This window comes from Rhinatrema bivittatum, chromosome 11 (genome assembly GCF_901001135.1).
Source record: "Rhinatrema bivittatum chromosome 11, aRhiBiv1.1, whole genome shotgun sequence".
Lineage (NCBI taxonomy): Eukaryota > Metazoa > Chordata > Amphibia > Gymnophiona > Rhinatrematidae > Rhinatrema > Rhinatrema bivittatum.
In genome coordinates this window covers 73,746,156-73,766,970 of record NC_042625.1, presented here as the reverse complement: position 1 = coordinate 73,766,970, position 20,815 = coordinate 73,746,156, and the positions used below count along the sequence as shown (strand labels likewise).

Below are 20,815 nucleotides of genomic sequence, written 5' to 3'. Positions count from 1 at the left end.
GTTATCTGGCTACGTTAGCTGGGTTACACTGAAAACTGGCGTTTATCCAGGTTACTTAGGCAGATATCCGACCCGGCCCCAGAACATCCCTGTCCCGCCCCTGAGTTAACCGTGGGACATTTTAGCTGGTTAACGCGTTATAGGGCTATCTCAGGGCCAGTCAGCACAGCAGGGTTTTCAGATCCCACCATGTGTCCAGCTAAATCCAAACTTAGCTGGACAAATGACACCGAATGTTGACCTCTTTGTGAACTTAGCTGGAGGCAGGGGACTAGTGGATGGGGGAGGTGGATGGGGTGCACAGTACCTCTGGCTCGGTGGTCCTGGACTTGAGTACCCCAGCGCTTAGCTCCTGGTTTTCAGGCTTGGATTCCTGAGTCAAAGATGGAATAAAAGTTAATTCGCATTTCTAGGGCCAGTGTTAGTCGATGGTGCTGTGTCAAGGGGTTGCAGACCTGGGGTTCACAGGTGCAGTGGTCCAACCCAAACCCAAGAGACCTGAGCCTAGAAACCCTGCACCCAGGAATCCCAGGTCGGGGCCCACACTGGCACAGCACATAGACTAACACTAGCCCTAGAAATGCAAGTTAAATGTACTGGAGTTACATTTCCTGTGTTAAGAAAACATGAGTTAAGCCTGCAGGGCTTTAATGCACCTCTCTTCATGCATTGGGGGGTAATAACTAATGCCTTCATTATCAGGTGATTTGCATGGAGGTATGCAAATTGTGCACTGTCTTACTCATGCTTTCATGCACAAAGGCATGAGTAAAAATGCCTAGCGTGCCTTCTTACATCACAGACCTCTCCAGGTAGTGCTGGACCCAATGACACACCCTTTTTCCTCCCACCCCTCCCCTCCCCTCCCCTCCCCTCTCCTCTCCTCTTTCCACAGATTATGAGGTGCCACTGAAGAAGGAAGGCGGACTGCCCGAGGGGCCGGTGTTGGAAGCCCTGCTGTGTGCAGAGACCGCAGATAAGAAAGTAGAGCTGAAGGAAGAGGAGGCTGCTGTGGACCCACAGGTACCCACCCACCTCCTGGCCCTTCCTATTTCTGCCTTGATATGGGGTTTAGGGGCACAACAAAATGGCAGAGTGCAGGTTCTGTTAATATCTCTATGTAAGGGCTAACTCTGAAGCAGAGGATTACCCTGAGAATAGGTTTTGCTATCTACTGGCAAATGTATTCAATGCTCAGAAAGAGATTTATTATGTTTACTTAATATTCCACTTTGCCAACACTTCAAAGCAGGGTACATTCAGGTACTATAGGGATTTCCCTCTCGCCAGTCTAGCTGTATCTGAGGCAATGGAGAGTGAGACGACTTTATCTATGGTCAGAGGGAACCACAGTGGGATTTGCACCCTGGTTTTGCTGGTTCAGTAGTTTGCTGCTCCAACCCCTTAACTACTTCTTGTGAAGTCTTCGTCAACGGAGACAGTCATGGCTAGGACACTAAATGAAAACTTTAAGGCGAAGCTGGGGAAGTTATTGGACAGAGAAGGGGTTTCATTCCTGGCTGTGAAGATGTAGTTATAATAATAATAATAATCTAGTGATTCTGGACTGGTTGCCATATTTGGGGTGTGAAGAAAAGCTTTGTCATTCCTGCAGAAATTAGATTAGATACAGTGGTGTTTCTCCTTCCCCCGGACTAACATCTAGCACAAACTAATAGGAAGCTAGAAGAACATTAGACTTGGTGGACCTCTGCTTTTCTTTCAGCCTAATCCACTATAAGGTCCTTATTCTAAAGATTAATGCAGGTAAAACTGGATTTTGACTGCATAAGAACATAAGAAGTTGCCAGACCAAGCCCAGCATCCTGTTTCATCAAGCCCAGCATCCTGTTTCCAACAGTGGCCAATCCAGGTTACAAGTACCCAAAACATTAAATGGATCCCATGCTACTAATGCCAGTAATAGCAGTAGCTAGTCCCTAAATCAACTTGATTAATAGTAGCTAATGGACTTCTCCAAGAACTTATCCAAACCTTTTTTAAACCCAGCTACATTAACTATCCTAACCACATCCTCTGGCAACAAATTCCAGAACTTAATTGTGCATTGAGTGGAAAGAATTTTCTCTGATTAGTTTTAAATGTGCTACTTGCTAACTTCATGGAGTTCCCTCTATTACTTCTATTATCTGAAAGAGAAAAAAACCGATTCACATTTACCCGTTCTAGACCTCTCATGATTTTATAGACCTCTATCACATCCCCCCTCAGCCGTCTCTTCTCCAAACTGAACATCCCTAACCTCTTCAGCCTCTCCTCATAGCGGAGCTGTTCCATCCCCTTTATCATTTTGGTCGCCCTTCTCTGTACCTTCTCCATCACAACTATATCTTTTTTTAGATGTGGCAACCAGAATTGTACATAGTACTCAAGGTGCAGTCTCACCATGGAGCGATCTAGAGGCACTAACACATTTTCCGTTTTATTCACCATTCCCTTCCTAATAATTCCTACCATTCTATTTGCTTTTTTGACTGCTGCAGCACACTGAGCTGATATTGAAATGTATTATCCATATCCACTATGGCGCCTAGATCTTTTTCCTGGGTGGTAGCTCCTAATATGGAACCTAACATCATGTAACTACAGCATGTGTTATTTTTCCCTATATGCATCACCTTGCACTTGTCCAAATTAAATCTCATCTGCCATTTGGATGCCCAATTTTCCAGTCTCACAAGATACTCCTGCAATTTATCACAATCTGCTTGTGATTTAACTACTCTGAATAATTTTGTATCATCTGCAAATTTGATTACCTCACTCGTCATATTTCTTTCCAGATCATTTATAAATATATTGAAATGTACCGGTCCAAGTACAGATCCCTGAGGCACTCCACTGTTTACCTTTTTCAACTGAGAAAATTGACCATTTAATCCTTCTCTCTGTTTCCTGTCTTTTAACCAGTTTGTATTCCACGAAAGGACATCGCTTCCTATCCCATGACTTTTTCGTTTTCTTAGAAGTCTCTTATGAGGGACTTTGTCAAACGCCTTCTGAAAATCCAAATACACTACAATTACTGGTTCACCTTTATCCACGTTTATTAACGCCTTCAAAAAAATGAAGCAGGTTTGTGAGGCAAGATATGCCTTGGGTAAATCCATGCTGACTGTGTTCCATTAAGCCATGTCTTTCTATATGCTCTGTGATTTTGATCTTTACAATAGTTTCCACTATTTTCCCAGCACTGAAGTCAGGCTCATTGGTCTATAGTTTCCTGGATCACCCCGGAGCCCTTTTTAAATAATAGGGTTAAATTGGCCACCCTCCAGTCTTCAGGTACAATGAATGATTTTAATGAAAAGTTACAAATTTTAACTAATAGATCTGAAATTTAATTTTTTAGTTCCTTCAGAACCTTGGGGTGCATACCATCCAGTCCTGGTGATTTGCTACTCTTTAGTTTGTCATTCTGGCATAATACATCTTCCAGGTTCACAGTGCTTTGGTTCAGTTCATCTGACTTATGACCCTTGAAAACCATCTCCTGAACTGGAATCTCCCCAACATCCTCATTAGTAAAAACAGAAGCAAATAATTTATTTAGTCTTTCTGTAATGGCTTTATCTTCCCTAAGAAACCCTTTAACCCCTCGGTCATTTTAAGGTCCAACAGACTCCCTCGCAGTTTTCCTGCTTTGGATATATTTTAAAAAGTTTTTATTATGAGTTTTTGCCTCTATGGCCAACTTCATTTCAAATTCTCTCTTCGCCTGTTTTATCAATGTTTTACATTTAACTTGCCAATGCTTATGTTTTATCCTATTTTCTTCAGATGGATCCTTCTTCCGGTTTTTGAAGGATGTTTAGTTGGATAAAATTGCCTCTTTCACCTCACCTTTTAACTATGCCAGTATTTGTTTTGCCTTCCTTCCACCTTTCTTAATGAATAGAATACATCTGGACTGCACTTCTAAGATTGTATTTTTAAACAATGCCCATGCCTGTTGTACACTTTTAAGCTTTGCAGCTGCACCTTTCAGTTTTTTTCTAACTATTTTCCTCATTTTATCAAGTTTCCCTTTTGAAAATTGAGGGGCAGATTTTAAAAGCCCTAGGCGCGCCGAGCCTATTTTGCATAGGCCCAGTGACGAGCTCAAGCCCCGGGACGCGCGTATGTCCCGGGCTTGAAAAAAGGGGCGGGGCGTGGACGCGGCAGGGCGTGGCGTGGCCAGAGGACTCCATAGGGCCTCCAGGCCGAGGGATCGCGCGCCAGCATTCGGCCAGCGAGCGCAACCTACGCCTGCCCAGAGGCAGGCGAAACTTGCTCCTTGCCCCCAGATCTGCGCCTAGAACACTGTACTCAAACCTTTAAAAAAAAAACTAAAAACCTGGCTGTTTAAACAAGCCTTCTCTTAACCTTTGCTTAGCCACAGCCCTTTGGAGGACTCCTCCTCCTTACTCGCACCCCAGTATTTCCCCCCCCCCCCGCCTCCCCTCCTCACCTCCCCCTCTTTTTTTTTAGTTACCTGCTCGCCCTCTCCGCCTTCCTCTTGTACCCCCAGTTCCTTGCATTTTAATCCCCCTTCTCCATGCCCCCTTCTCCCTACAACTACTGTATAAATTCCTCTGTATTATGAAACCACCAGACCCTTTTCACCCTCTACCCCTATCTGGTACCCCTCTTATCTCTACCTCTCTCTGTTCCCTTCCACCTCCCAGATTTATTGTAACTGTACTTTCTGCTTCTGTGTTAAGTAACCCGAGTGCTCCGTAAACCCATGTGATATGTTTCATGGACGTCAGTATAGAAAAGCTCTAAATAAATAAATAAATAGATAAAGGTGGGGGGGGGGGGGGGGGTTAGGTAGGGCTGGGGGGCAGGTTATGGAGAGGGAACAGGAAAAGCCACCGGGGCTCCCCTAGGGCTCGGCTCGCACAAGGTGCACACGTGTGCACCCCCTTGCGCGCGCCGACCCCGGGTTTTATAACATGCGCGGCTGCGTGTGCATGTTATAAAATCGCGCGTAGATATTAAAATCTGGCCCTTAGTGTTAGAGCTGTAGATTTACATATTGTCCCCCCCTTCCGGTCGTTAGTTCAGATTTGATCATGTTATGGTCACTATTGCCATGAATCGGGCTTTTTAAAAATATCCCCTCCATTGTCTGGGAAACTTAGTCCACAGAGAAAAAAAAAGTTACCCAGATTAAAAGGAGGCAGGGCTGAAGAAGTGACAAAGATGGACTAAGATATTAGTCAGATAGCACCATTTAGATTGCTCGCCTCCTCTGTTTCTACAGACACCTCAGGCCGTACAAATAGATGACCTTTTATTTTTATTGTTTATTTATGTAGATGTAGCTCGTGCCTTATCAGTGGTAGCTCAAAGTGGCTTACATGCAGGTACCATAAGCATGTCCCTGTCCGCGGAGGGTTTACAATCTCAGCTTGTACCTGAGGCAATGCAGGGTGAAGTGACTTGCCTGAGGTGTAGCAGTGGGAGCTGAACCCTGGTTTCCCTGATTCTCAGCCCGCTGCTCTAAGCACCTACATTTAGCCAAATAACTTTTATCTGGATATGCAGCGGAACAGTTATTTGGATATGTTCCACCGAATGTCCAGATAAAGATAGCTGGGCACTGTTATCCAGCTATCTTACCCCCTCGGTGGGGTTTTTTAATGTGGGACTCTCTGGGTGCAGTTTTCAAAACTGTGCGGGCAGGGGCGAAGTGCTGCCCATGGCTGCTTTTTCCTCACAGACCTTCGCATCAGTTCTCAAAGGGAAGGCATGCACCTGCACATCTACATATATTTCTTTTTAATTCAGGCGAAAACAACAACCGTGGTTTTGAAAATGCAAAATTGCACGCATTATTGCCTCCCAGAGATCATACCAACCCCCCGAGCCTCCTTTATAGAACGGACACGTAAAATAAGTTCCCATGTGTACCGGTAACCATGCAGTCTGCTTTTCATTCCAGAAGCCGCCAATCGGGGAGGTGTTGCATGACCTGGATGTCGAAGACATGGAGGATGACGCGCCAAGACGCAAAAACAGGGCGAAAGGAAAGGTGAGGGGGAGGGAGGGGCGCTCCCTTTCCCTCTCGTCCATAATGTCACTGAACCTTCTCGCACTTTGACCCGTAACCAGCGCTCCCCACGGTTGTCCCTGTGAGGAGTGCCAATCTTTGGCGTTCTTTTGATGTAGGAGCTATGGCACTTAAGTGGAACTGCCAGGGTGAAAAATAGCAAATAATCCCTCTTTATAAGAGGAACGCGCCCCTCCCCCCCCATATCCTCCCTTCCCATGGAAATACATTGACATATTAATTGATTGATTAGGGTGGAGGGTGAATTGATTGGAAGGGTGAGGGGGGAGAGAAAAGAGGTTACAAGCAGGATTATCCCATCAAGACTCCTTTTGCCCAACTAAATCAGAAAAATCAAAATGTACAGAAGCTTTGTCAGTTATTCGCTTAGTGGTTGCTACTTGCTAATCGCTGAAAAAAAGACAAGAGAGCAAGCCTCATGCAGTGAAAGAGCTAGCAGGGCGACAGAGTTAATCTCCTGGCCATCACGGATCCTACGGCTAACCTAAGACGGGTAACCACAGAAACAGGGTGACGCTAATCCAGCAGGTCTCAGCGTTCTTTTCCTCTCCTTCCTCCTCTGCTGCAGGCCTGTGGGATCGGGGGCATGAGGAAGAGGCAAGACCCTAACTCCTTGGAGGACAGGGACAAACCTTACGTCTGCGATAGTGAGTACTTTTACATTTTGCCCCTGGGTGGCGAGGGGTTGTATTCACATGGCTGCAGGGTCTGGCCAAGCTGAGTCTGGCTGCCCCACTGCATGCTGGGACATGCAGTTATACGAGCCTCTGGAGTGAGCCAGGACCACAAGCCGGCAGATGAAGCAGGGTGGGGTTGCAGAGCCCGGGGCCCGCTCTACCAGTGACGCACTGCACCGTGCTTTTAGGGTGCCCGCCATATCCCTGTGCAGTTCTGAGTGTGCAATACCGCCACAGGGGCCTACACAGTGCACCCCTTGGCACAGGCAAGGCCTAGGGGGCTCAGATTTTGTAAATGAGTGTGAAAAGCCAGTGTTGCATTTTGTGAAACATCCAGGGGAACTCGCAAACCACTTTAGGTATAGACAGAAAAACACAGAAACGGGAGAAAGGACATTTGCATGTACTGCCTTTTAACTTTAAAAAAAAAAAAAGGCAGGTGTGGAGCGGAAGGGCCTTGGCTAGGAGGAACCTCTGCCTGGTATAGGGAGACAGGTTGCCATGGAGATGTGGAAATGTCAGACCTGCAAGGGCAGCATTAGATCTTTCTTTAAAGAGCTGAAACAACTCCTTTTCTTTCTTTTTTTTTTTTTAACTAGATTTGTTCCTCAGTAAAGAAAGATAAAATTAAGAGACTTAGGAGTAAGCAGAGGCTTGGGTGTGTGTATGTTGCTTGTTTTGTGTTATGATCGAGCCATTGGCAAAATCGGGACCTTTTGTCCCCTTGAGGCCCAAGTCCCCTTCAGTTCTGCCTTTAATTTTTTTTTTTTTTTTTTAAATAAAACATTCTTAAGATTCTATTATTGGTCATTTTGAAAGGAAACTTCTTCCTAATGTGTGATCTGCAATTTTAGTGTGTAAAAGCCGCCTGTAATCTTTCTAAAGATCACTTTTCTGCAATTAGGGAGGAAAGATTTTAAGTAGTATCTAATTGCTTTCTGACAGTAAAATTGGAAAGCGTATCACAGGTGACATTACATGCTCTTGCTATCCAGTTGGTTCACACCGTTCCCTGATGATTATTGGCACCCCTGTGGGCAGCCATGTTCAAAAGTGATTCACTGATGAGCTCACATGCTCTTGCCATCTGATGGCTGGCATCTGTGGGGGCAGCCATGTTTGAAAGTGTGCCAAAGATCACATCACGTGCTCTTGCTATCCAGGTAGCTGCACTCTTTGAGGCACCATAGTTGATGCGGATCAGTGGGGATCCAGTGTGTTCAAGTCTGGGAAGCCATTTTGTGAACCTGCATTCTGCGCACAACCGCGCGCCAAAATCTGGGCAGGCAGTCAAATGATGTTTTTCACGCTTCAGGCATCCCTTGCTCTGTTGGTTTCCTGCTTGGTTTTTTTTTTTTTTTTTTTTTCTTCCTCCCAAATGTCCTTCCAGTATGCGGCAAGCGTTACAAGAACCGCCCGGGCCTGAGCTACCATTACACTCACACTCACCTGGCAGAGGAAGAGGGAGAGGACAACTCAGAGCGCCACACCCTGCTCTTCCACCGCAAAAACAACCACAAACGTAAGCATTCTTCTCTCCCGTCGTCGCAGGGAAGGGTTCCATGGTCTGCTTCTTTAATGGGGCAAAATGGGGAGAATTGGGGTTGCTTCGGGAAAGGTACCTGCTCCAATCAAAGTTTCAGCACCCATGTCTGGAAAAGCACCTAAGGAGTGCGTTTTTCGAGCTACAAGGCGCTATACCGTCTTTGTAACATTTATTTTGTTAAAATGTTATTTCCACCCAGAATGGCTCTTTATTTATTTGGAGGGCCTGGAGCAGTAGACACCCAAATTTGTCTCTCATTTGATTTCCTGCAGGTCCTTCTCATGGTGCTTACAGATGCTGCTCCCTGTCAGGCCTCAACCATTTTGGGAGGGGGGAGGGTGGGAGTGGAGAGGAGAGGATTGCAGGGGAATGACACAAGAATTCAGAAGAATTCTGCCCGCCTCCATCCAGAAAGTGCGGAAGAATTTGCTTTTTTAATAAAAAGCTATAAGGGCTTCTGAACTCTTCAAGAAGTGTCCAAGTGCGCTGTACTGACTTCCGGTACTCTTGGAAACCAGTCATCCACTCAGATGTTCAGGATATCCCTAATGAATCTATCTCGTGCCTATTCATTAGGGATATCCTGAAAACCTGAGCGGGTTGGTGTCCATGAGGACTGGAGGTTGCTTATGTCTGTAATGAAGGCCATATGAATATAACTTGCCTTGAGCTACCACTGAAGAGGGCATGGGCTAAAGCTAATTGTGGCTTGCTGTGAGTCTGAAATGCCACTTTGACGTGAGATGGTCAGTGGGTGAGAAGAGCACAAGGTGTACAGGCTGGAGTAGGCAACGCTGGTCCTGGAGTGCCATGAACAGGTCTGGTTTTCAGAATATCCACAGTGAATAGGCATGAGATAGATCTGCATGCACTGCCTCCATTGTTTGCAAATATAGCTCAATCATATTCATCACTGATATTGAGAAAACCAGACCTCCTTCGTGGCACTCCAGGACCGGAGTTGCCTATCCCTGGAGTGTGGACAGGGGGCTCACATGCCTTCTCAATAGGGCTGCCAACAAGCTCCATGACATGAGAGACAGGGGGAGTCAGTCCTGGGTTTGCCCACAGACCTTCTGTGTGGTCTTCCACTGCCTTATATTTCTTAGAGAATCAGAAATGTTAAAGTCATTCACTGTACTGAAAACGAAAGCCAGGACCGGATCGCCCTTTTTCTGATGGACTCGGAGCTTCCTGGTAACCCCACCTCTGGGTAACTCAAAGTTCCCCTGAGTCAGCTGGCCTGTGCTTGCAGCTGCTTCACCTCCTCCATCAATTTGAGGGCGAACTCTACATTTAGTTGTGCATCTCAGGGCACTCTGGGAAGTGTAGTCCTTTTCCTATTGAACGGAGCAGTCCATAACCTTCTAACGCAGACTCTGTGCCAGGGATGCTTTCAGCTGCTTGCATTTCATTTTATCTATCTCTGAAAAATGAAAGCGGGTCTGTATAGATTGAGGTTTTCACATGTCATCTTCCTGTTACCCACCAGTCCCTCTGGTTCCTAGAATGCTTTTATATTAGGAGTGCACATTACATTACATGAAGCCATCTGCTTGCCCCTTAGCTAAAGGAATCTCAGTCCTGGTTACATTACATTACATTCACCGTACAGGCAGAGCAGTCTGAAGGTATTACCCCTGGCATCTACCAAATGTGATGTATAGTTCCGTTTTATAAATCAAAAGAAAGACAAAGCATCAGAAATAATCTTCAATCACGCATCACCTTTAAACCATAGACATTTTTGGAAAGAGATATCAGCAAGCTGGCGATGCACACGGCTGGTAATGAGCACCACCAGTCTTCTCTATCACCTACCTCAAAAATTGTATCGTTTTTTTTTGTTGCATATCTTCATAAGGCAATTAAAAGGTTGATAAAGCACAAATGTTTAAACTTATCCCCAACATCAGCCAATGTTTCCCACAAAGGGCTGCATCGGGGGAAAACCTCGAGGTTCAGCGGATCTGAACACGGCCCTCGAAATTGGACAGCAGCGTCACCCAGCAGTGTTGTCCCCTGTGAGACGCTGCTGTCTGATTTCGAGCGCCGTGTTCAGGTCCGCTGAACCTTAATGTTTTCCCCCGATGAAGTCCTGCAGAGGGAAGATCGGCTGATGTCGGGCACAAGTTTAATATGCGTGCTTTGTGAATCTTTTAATTTCTACAAGAAGATAATGCAACAACAACAAAAAAAAGCCGACAATGGTTGTTACAGGCCGTACGTGTCACCAGCTTGCTGATATCTCTCTCCAAAATCCCTCCGGTTTAAAGGTGGTGCGTGATTGATGATTATGTCTTACATTTTTTCTTTGGTTTCATTGACTGATCTTTTGCATAAGGTTGGCACTTTTCAGTGAGTTCCATTTTATATACATGCCACCAACTAGGGCTCATGGTGACACTCCATAAAAAAAGTGCAATGACAGTATATTCAAACTGGTTGGCTTACCAACGAGGTGCATATTATATTTCAGAACAGGTTCAAATTGTCCTGGTTTTACTCCCATTGCCTGCCTGGACGTGCAGGTCAGATTTGTCTAAAAAAAAAAAAGGCTCTGTGTCCCTGTGCCCATTCCCCCGAGTCCTCCAGTCCTAGAGGTGACAGGATCTGTAACCAGGCACACACAGGAGTGATGGTCACTTATGACAATAAGAGAAGCTCAGCAGGCACCAGCACCCATGTATTAAATGCGAAAATAAAAACAACACGGCATAGCCACGACACTGCGGGAACGAGAAAATCGCTGACAGCGGTCTGGGAGTGTGATGCAGCAGCAAGAGATGCAAACATTAAAGCTGCAGGGTCCGCCTCCCCCCCCCCCCCCCCCCGTCCCTGCCAAGCCTCTGCTCCTTATTTGTGGGGTCTTTCCTGCTGGCCCCGGCTGCAACTGCAGAAAAACGAACAAAAGAAATGTGTGAGCCATTGCAGCGAGACAATAAAACTTTCACAGCTACAGTAATAAGTGTAAAAAGAAAAGAGAGACATAGACAAAAGGGTTGAAGTGGTATCCTGGACAGGTGGCCAGAAATAACCACATGGTAGCCTTGGGAGGCTTTTGGATTCTGGTTTTGTGGCCCTCTCTTGGCTCCTTTCTTCTGCATCTCAGCCTCTGCTGTTGGAGCAAGGTTTTTTTTTTTTTTCTGTAAGGTAATTTATTTTAATGTTTTGAAATTGCTGCATCTTGTTGGAATGCAGTTGGTTGGTTTGGGAAGGGTGGGGGGGGGGGGTGTGTGTGTGATGGTGGTGGGGGCTGCCAATGTATCCGCACGGCTGAGCGATGCGGTTTCCGTGGCAACCTGCCATCCTCGAGCCAGTCTGGAATATGAGAAACGTGGTTCCAGGGTTTTAATATTTCTCTGTGTAATTTATTGTTTCAATTAGAGAGGTGGATGGAGAAGGAGGTGGGGGAGGGGGAGGGAGAGAGCGATGGGGAAGGGGAGGGGGAGGAGGAGGCCTAATTTAATGTCTGATCCTTTTTGTCATTTGTGATATGAGGCTCAGACACCAGCAGAACGAGGGAGGGGGGAAAAAAAAAAACATAGCCAGACACCAAAAAGGGAAAACGAGAACCTGCAGGGTTATTAAGGGCTGCTGGGGGGTGGGGGAGGGGAGAGAGCTTTATGTTCCTCCTTTGGCTCCTGAAGGCAGCAGGGGCCTCCCATGAGCCTCACATCTGTCTCTGAAGACATTAACTTTTCCTTAGCAAAGGTGATTTTGATATACGCTAATGATATTTATATGGTCTTGGCAGTGTACATGGCACTGTACAAGAGAATTCACACAGTCATTGTTGGCTCCTGCCCTGAAGAGCGAACCTGAGTTTCAGCAGGGGGGGGAGGGGGGTGCTGTTAAGTGATTGGCTGAAAGTCACAAATGTGCTCGGATGGGTGATGCATCAAGCTGAGGGGGGGGGGGGGGGGGTCCACTTTCATAGCCCTGTGTGGCAACCAATGCCCTCAGCTAGGGAGCCACTGTACGTGGCCTTTTTCCTTATGCCTTCCTGCCGGCACACGGCCTCTCTTATCGCTCCTTCCCGTCTGGTTCCAATTTTAGAGCTTACCTCCCATGGCATTGTGGTACTTGTAGTTCCTGCTTCTTCTACGTGAGGTCAGCACTACCAGAAGGGTAGCACGGGGGCGCGGGTGCCGCAAACAAAGGATTGGTCGAAAGTCTTCCTTTAGAATTCGGGTTGATCGGCGGTTCCACTTCTGTGCTAGTGGCAGAAGAAGCCTCTGCGTGACTGCTGGCCCGTGCAGCCTGTCCCCTGCACTGGATCTGTCACAGGAAGCTGCTCGCTCCTGACAGACCAGGGAGTTTCCTCAGCGCTCTGCGTCAGTCCTGCACGGTGGATCCGAGCTCACCACCTAGTCCTACCACCGTAGGTCATTTGGGCCGCCATAGAAGGGCGTTGATAGCTGCTTGGCTGCAGCGATCAGAGCTGTGCAGAGCTGCGGAAGAAAGGATATGATTATTATATATTTATTTCATTCTTGCTCTGATGCATTGACAGATTGCCATTGCTCATTTATTCCCATTTCAGCTTTTGTTGTCTCCTGCCTGCAGAAGAGGGGGAGGGGGGAGGCAAGAACTGGTGATAAATCATTGAAGGGAAGGTAATAAAGGCAGGAATATTTATGAACAAGCTGCACAATGTATCTGTCTGATACACTATATAACCCTCTGTATTTCTGTCTGTGTCTCTCTCTCTCTCTATATATATCTGTATCTCCCCGCCAGTCTGTGATGGTGAGCTGAGTAGAGAGGGGGGTGAGAGGGAGAGACAGGAAGGAACCCACCAAAGCATGCCATCTGTATAGCCCAGGACCTTAGATTTCACAAGGTGAGGCGTCTTCCCCACCATCATGGAAGAGAGAGTCTCCAGCAGGGGCTCTGGGAAGGGGATTTGGCTGGTCTTAGTCGGCAGGCACTGCACACGAGCCCCTACCCTGCTCGTCACCCAGCGGTGGGCGTCCGGTTTTGTAGAAGCACGCACGTGATGTGATGGATTTCTGTAAATCAAAGAGCTTTTGCTTTGCCTACCACCGATGGCAGGATGCGGGGGCAAGCCAAGCAAGTTGGAGCATTTCTGGCAGTTTGGGGGGGGAGTAGGGAGCCAAGGTTCACCTGGTGCATTAGATGGAGAGGAACATTTTCTGGGGACGCTAGGGGAAAGGTCATAAGAAATTGCCATGCTGGGTCAGACCAAGGGTCCGTCAAGCCTGTTTCTCCCGCCGTCTGTGATGGTGAACTGAGTAGAGACGGGGGGGGGGGGGGAGAGGCAGAGACAGGAAGGAAGGGGCTCCCCATATCCTGGAGAGCTCTTAGAAATGGTCCCGATCAGTGCAACTCGTGAGCTCAACTTTAGCTGCTAAAAAAGGGGAAGAAAATCTACAGCGGGGAGAACCACCCCCTCAAGAATAGTTTAATTCAAGCTCTGGAGGGAGGCGTTCTAGTTGAAACAACTAAGAGGACACAGGCCGGTAAACTCTTATCTGTAAAACAAGATACTAAAAGTTGGGGAGGGAGAACTAGTTGTTGCAAAACGTACAGCCTGTTCTCTAGCACGGGGCAGCCACATTCCGGTGGTTTTTTCCTCTTTTTAATTTTCATTTTTTTTGTTGTTGTTGTTGTTGTTGTTCTGTTTGCTTTTGCTGTCCTCTCAGAGTTTTGCAAAGAATTGAACTGGGTGTCCGAGATGCAGTCGAAGCACACAGGTAAATGCAGATTTTTATCCTTATTTCGGAGGGGGCATGCTTTTCCTCTGTTTTATGCTTGTGCAAGAGACAGAGAGCCAGGAGCTAAGCTGCAGTCCCCACGGTGGCTGTGGTTGCAATGCATTTGACTGCGGTTGTAAACCCTGGTCAGCTATGCATTAGGTGGTTGGACCACTGATTCCCATCGGTGCAGACTGTGGCTAATAATTATTAGGTCCATTTTCAGAAGGCCGGCGAGCGGACAAGGTATCCGCCTAAAGTTAGCCGGATAACTTGTGACCGATATTCAGTGGGACACGTCTCCTGCTGAACACACAGTGCTAAAGTTATCCGAGTAACTTTAACTTTTAAACTTAACTGGCTATCTGCTGACCTCAGCCAGTTAAGATAAAACAATACAAAAAACCCCCCAAAAATTCGAAATAAACACACACACAGACTAGATCAGCAGGCCCGATCCTCCAGTCCCCACCCTACCACAAATAAAATTAAAAAACAAAAAGTCATGGGCCACAGCAGTCCGAGGTGTCGTTCCCCCCCCCCCCCCCGTGATATTTTCAGAAATTAGGCTGCCTCCAGGCCTCCTCCTGCCCACCACCCAACCCTTCCCACACCCTCCCAAACCCTAAGGATACGCCAGGAGTGCGGTAGAGGATCTCCATTCCCAGCAGCGGCCTGCATTGGTCTGATGGCAACGTATGGCTACTAACATTGCTGTCAGAGCAATGTAGGTCCTGACAGTGTTATGAAAGGAGGGATGAGGGGCTGGAGGATTAGGCGTAGTGGCCAGGAAGGTCTGGGGTTTTGGGGTTTTTTTTCTTTCCTGGATATACATACCTGGATAACTTTAGGACTGCTCTGAGCATCACCAGACTTGCATGGCTAAACTTAACTGGCTACTGCTGATATTCAGAGCCACGTGGCTAAGTTAAAGCCCTGCCTGGAACATCCTTATCTAAAACTTAATCCGGTCAGCGGGGGTTGGGGGAGGGGAACATACTTCAAACCCCAGGTTTGGCCAGCTAAGTCCCGAACTTGCTGGACACATCCTTTCTAATGTGGACCTCTGTTTAGAGAGACAGCAAAATTGAGTGTTCTGATTTCTCGTGGTGCCGAATCCCTTCCACACACAGGGGCCGATGCATTAAATATGCGCAGAAAGCGGGCGCTGAACAGTCGGCACCCGCTTTCTTGGCGCCATGCAATATTTAAATTAGGGGGTCGCGCCTCCTTGCTAACGAGAACCCGATTTGCATCCGCTGTCCGCCCACACAGCCAGGGTGTTCAGGAAACGGACGCTTGTCAGTTGAGCGTCCATTTCCTGCACCCAACTGCTGGTGTTTTTTTTTTTTTTTAACTTTTTTTTAACTTTATTTAGTTTTGTTTTTCCTCCTACTTAATATCGCAACGATATTAAGTAGGAGGCAGTACAGAAAAGCAGGGGTTTTTTTTCTGCTTTTCTGTACTAGTTTTAAGAGCACTCAGCTATGATTGCTAAATGTGTGTCCTAGACGCACTTTTTTTTATTTTTTTTGCATCGGGAGTGAAGGCCTAATAGCCTCATCCACATGCATTTGCATGTGATGAGCGCTATTAGATTCATTCCGCGTTGGACGCAGGTTGTAGAGACGCTAATCCCCTTATTGTATAAGGGGATTAATTAGTGCGGGTTGTACAGCTGAGCGCTCTGTATTGCATCGGCCCCACAGTCAGCCCATCCTGAACCACCAAGTAATGGCAGGACAGCTTTTGCAACGCTTGATGACATCACAGTGCCCTCTGACTTCATGCTGAGAACAGACACCGGGGATCAGGGACTGGAGGAAAATATTAGATTAGAGTATTACAATACTGGAAGACAAATTCTTGTGTCTATGAGTATGTGTGTGTGTGGTGGGGGGGAGCCTTTAGAAGTGCAACCTTTGAATTCTTGCTTCACCTTACTACTTTTAATCCTTGAAGAAATGCCCAAAAGGGCAATATTGCTTGCTTGGAGACCATTGTTGATTGTGACTGCCCACTTATTATATAAACAATCTTGGACATCCAAGCTGATTGACCACACTAACCTACGTTAGTGCTCAGCTATAGTCAGCAAACAACAAGGAAAATAGTGGCACAGCTAGAGTTGCCAACTGACTCCATTTCTGCCACTCAGGCTGGTCGAACGCATGGACTTATAAATTCTGCTGGCTCAGCCTGTCCAGATGACAGAAGCAGTTGGCGTCACTGTTCACACCATGGTCAGCGCCAGCCATCCTTGAAGCTGAGGAAAGAGTAGAGAGCTCCCTAGACATGTGACAGTTTTCCTCCAGTTCTGCTCCTCTACCCCTAACCCTTCTTCCCCTGGATCAAATTCTCATCCCATGCCATTTAGATGTCTCGTTTGGATAGCATCATCTGAGCAATGATCAATTTTCAGATGGTTTAGGGGGCCTAGCTTTTGGAATTGGATGCCTGAATTGGCCCATTTGAAAAATGAGGGGGATTGGCCACTTAGGTGGCCAGAAAAATGGGCAAATCCTCCACCCCCATGGCAGGGCCAGTGCAAAGGTAGTGGGTGCCCTAGGCAAACCTGGAACACCACCAGCCAAACCTGGAACACCACCAGCCACTCGTTTCAAGAATTAATTCTCCCTTCCTCTTGCCGCCAGGGGCCTGAATGGAAACGTCAGGAGCCTGACCTGCTGCGCCTTCCTCCTCTGCCTTCTCTGCACAGTATCGCAAGCATTTTTTCAAAACTCGAGGCAGGCACTTCCTGCTGCTGATCTCGCGGTGCACAAGGAAGTGCCAGCCACGAGCTTTGACCCTGCTGTCACGCTGGCACAGAGAAGGCGGAGCTGTGGGGAGCTGTGGTCAGGGCTCCAGTTTCTGTGACCCATCTGACTCCGCCTCATCTTCAGCTGGGGGGGGGGCCCTGGGGAACCCCGCCAGCCCTGCCGCTCCTGTTGACTCCGCCTTCCTCAGCGCAGCATTTTTTCCGCCTCCCATAGTTTGGTGCTCAGTCTAGTTCGCCTAATGGTAACGTTGGCCTAGACCCCCAAACTTGCTGAGTTCTGCTCGAGTACCCGATCATCTTCCCCTCCACCCTGGCACGTCGCTCAAATACCTGATGAGTGCGCCGCCCCGCCCTGCTCAAAGTTCACCTTCACCCCCCTAGCCCATCTGAAATCCTATGTGTACTTCCGCCCTACTCCAGCACTGAAGTCCAAATACCCTAAGTTTGGTTTTGGGGAGAAGACTATTAATGATTATGTGCGTACTTTCTCCCTAGGCACCCCAGCCACACTAACAGCATGGGCAAAGCAGGTGGATACCTCTGTTCCTGAGTACCTTTAGCCAGTTTTCAAATAAAACTACCTGTGTAGTTTCTCTCTGAAACAGTGACATCTCTAGACAGAAATATATATTTTTTTGGGGTGGTGGTGGGGAGAGGATGCGAGTCAAGCTTCCATGCATGGCGCCCTTAGAGATGGAGAGAGGCAATCTGGACTCTGTCTGAAATTTGCAGATTACTGCAGTGCAGGGCAGAACGCTCCATCAAGGACTGCTGCCTGACTGCAGTTAAGGAGACCACATTGGGTCGGTTCTCTAGAACCTGCATCGGCTGCCAGTCCCCTATCGTGCTCGATTCCAGGCTTTTCTGAATCGCCCTAAAGTGCATTCGAGGGGTCACTTTTCAAAATGTTACATGTGTAAAAATGAGCATATACGTGCGTAAGTAGCCTCTACTTGCACACCCCTTATTCTCTAAATGTGCGGCATATTTTCATTTTGGTGCACACATAAACGAATGTAGAAAGGGGACAGTCTAGAGCCGTTCCAGGGTGGGGTCAACGTTTATGCACGCAAGTTGCTATTTTTAAAATCCCGCAGGTAGATTTTCCAACTTTCTTGCCTAATTTTATACCTGCTAGTTATCTGGCAGAAATGATATTAAACTGGTTTATTGTGCAGTCCTGACTGGGTGTGAGGTTTGGGTGAACCGGGGGGGGGGGAGTTCAGTCTGAAGAACCAGGAGGCACTCGATGACCTGGAGAAGGACTGGGCGAACTGGTGGACTAATTGGTAAAACTGATCATTTCCTTGACGCACAGATGTTTTAAAATACACCGATTTACGCGAGTAAGTCCTATTTTATCTTCGTGTGTGTATTTTAAAAACAGGTAGAAAAATAACGCACGTCCAGTGCATTGATATACGTGGTTTCAATGTACCTCGTGTATTCACATGCAAGCCCACACACGCGTTGCGGGGTAGAGGTCTGCGTATTTTATGAAACACGCGTATATCATATGTGCGGGTTATAAAATATCAGCACAGATGTGCTCGCAGCCGTATTCGCGCGTGTATGCAGCCATGCACAGTTGTCGTGCCTAAGATGGGTTTATGCGCCTAAATGGCTTGTTGAAAAAATCGACCGGGGTTTGTGCGCATAAAATTACGTGTGTGATTTTTGTGCTTACTTTTACTCACACACAAGAGAAGCGTTCCGGCGGCAGAGTGTGGGTTTTATGCGCAAACTCCTGCTTTTCAAAGGATGCGTGCCATGAGGCATGCCCAGACTAACACGCCCCCGCAAAAAAAAGAGGATGAAACTTTTGCGTAGGGGAGTTTGCGTGCTTGACTTTGGATAATTTTCAAAGGAAACTCATGCGCGTAACTTTTGCTTTGAAAACTGGTGCAACGTATGCATTTTTGAACCGCACGACTTGCGCATGTTGTTATAAAATCACGCTTCCTGGGACCGAGGCCTTACTTACCTGAAGGATCGCCTGTCCCCCCCTACCAATCCTCTCGCTGTCCACAATCTGAAAAAAAAAGAGGCACCCCTGCAGTGCCTTGCTCCTAGACGGGGCAATTTTCAGCAGCTCGCGAATATGTGCCCGACGCAGCTCGGAATACGTGGACACATTTGCCCCCAGTTCATTAGAAGGTGTGCATGTGCGCAAGTAGATTTTACGCGATTGCGTTCTAAAATGAAAAGTGTATCCCCACCCCACCCCAACCCCCGAGCACCTCTTTACTCTTTAATGCACACAACCCTTCCCCTCCCAACCCAGGCAATTTTCAAAAGCCCATTTATGCGCATAAAACTGCGTCACATGCATGTACATGCTTTTGAATATTCAGCCCAAGAAAATCCAGGCTGGCCGGAACTCGTGTAAGCACACCATCTCTTCTTTCACTCCCCTCGCTCTCGGACTGTTTCCTAGCAGAGAATGGATTAGGGGGCGCTATGCTGTCATTCTGCCCTACGCTAATGGCCGGGCTTTTTTTTTCACGCAGGACACCTCTTTTACGCTCTGATGTGAAGAGATGAGAGAAAATAAATGTGCACTGAACTTCATCACACATTTTCTTTACTAGCGTGCTAAAAAGAAAAAAAAAAAAAGAGTTAACTCCCGATGCAGTAAGCTAATGCATTGGGAGTTTAAATTGAAAAATAAAAATATGAACTGTCATATAGTAAACCTTGCAGAACCATTAGGTAGTAGGACCATTTATTGTATACCGGATGTATGTCTGAAGATAAACGTATGTAATATGCGAAGGTTATGTTACTATGGTTATATTTTACGTTGTAATAAACATATGTTACAAAAAAAAAAAAAAAAAAAAGCACGCCAATTCAAAAAAAGTGCTTAGCGTGCACCACAAGTGGTTTATGCCATCGTGCGCACAAAACATGAGTTAGGAGTACAACAATGAATTATTTTATTTAACCACCTTTAATTACTTGCCATATCAGACAACCAGTTGTGCTCATAAAAGTTAGGAGCAGAAAACACGAGTTATGGGCATAAAAATTGCACCGTTAAAAGTTGTCCGCACAAAACATATTTAAACAATTGACAGATACTTGGCTAATATCTTACATTGTATCAGTGATCAGCATCTCAGATCTCTCATTCGTGCAGGTTATGAGTGCACGCACACTGGAATTGTGCAAACTCAGTTCCCCTTAAGTATTATGGCAATATATTCTTTACTTTATCTTTTTACCACTGGCATCTCTTAATCGAAAATACCTTTCTGTTGCGCACTCTTACATTTCTCTTATTGGACCGTCATACCGCCCTGCGGATACTCAGTTACAATGAGAGATTCTTGCCACTGTAGGGGGTCATGTTTAATCATTGGTCCGCAAGAACAATATGTGATTTTTTTTTTTTTTTTTACATTTTCTTATGCTAATAAAATGAAACTTGTTACTTTCCATTAAAATTGTAATTACTGCTGTCTTCGGCCCGATGCAATATCATGTTTCGTTAACCACTGCTTCAGGGACATTTCATTTCACAATGCCAGTATTTTGCTATACAGCGAGTGCGTTATCCCTTTGGCTGAAATTTAAAATGGCCGCTTACTAAAGACGCTGAGGGGATAACGTACTCGCTCTACAGCAAAATACTAGCATTGTTCTTCTTGCCTCCCAGGGGTTTCTTTCTCTCTCTCTTCAGTCAAAATATACACCACACCCCAGGATTGAGTCTATGCACATTCTGCATCTCCCAGGCCTCCCTGCATCCCAATCTCTCTGGGGAACACCTTCCATGGTTTGCCCAGTTTGTGGCTGGGAGCCTCCTGTTACCTCCAGCTGCCCATCCCCGCAATCTCCTGCACTGTCTTTAAAAGATCCCAGTCCGTGTCTCTAAAAGCACCTTCTTTAGTCAGTGGTGAGCAGCACGAGAAGAAGCCCTTGTTGCTGTGGCATACTGACGAGGCCTAGTCCGGCAACTGGCAAACGTGCCCTGATGTGAGACAGACTGGAGTTTCGCCTGTACCAGCT

The 20,815-nt window shown here is 46.7% G+C and overlaps 1 protein-coding gene across 2 annotated transcripts in view; it reads left to right on the top strand.

The window, feature by feature from the left end:
• The window catches only part of DPF1 (double PHD fingers 1), a 68,052-nt gene that overhangs the window by 33,793 nt on the left and 13,444 nt on the right, over window positions 1–20,815 (top strand). The window contains exons 4-8 of one of the 2 annotated variants that reach the window (XM_029620110.1): window positions 896–1,023; window positions 5,951–6,040; window positions 6,648–6,726; window positions 8,147–8,278; window positions 13,972–14,022. In XM_029620110.1, coding sequence (XP_029475970.1) covers window positions 896–1,023; window positions 5,951–6,040; window positions 6,648–6,726; window positions 8,147–8,278; window positions 13,972–14,022 — 480 coding nt within the window. The remainder of the gene's footprint in view (window positions 1–895; window positions 1,024–5,950; window positions 6,041–6,647; window positions 6,727–8,146; window positions 8,279–13,971; window positions 14,023–20,815) is intronic. The other variant, XM_029620109.1, reaches the window with a different exon arrangement.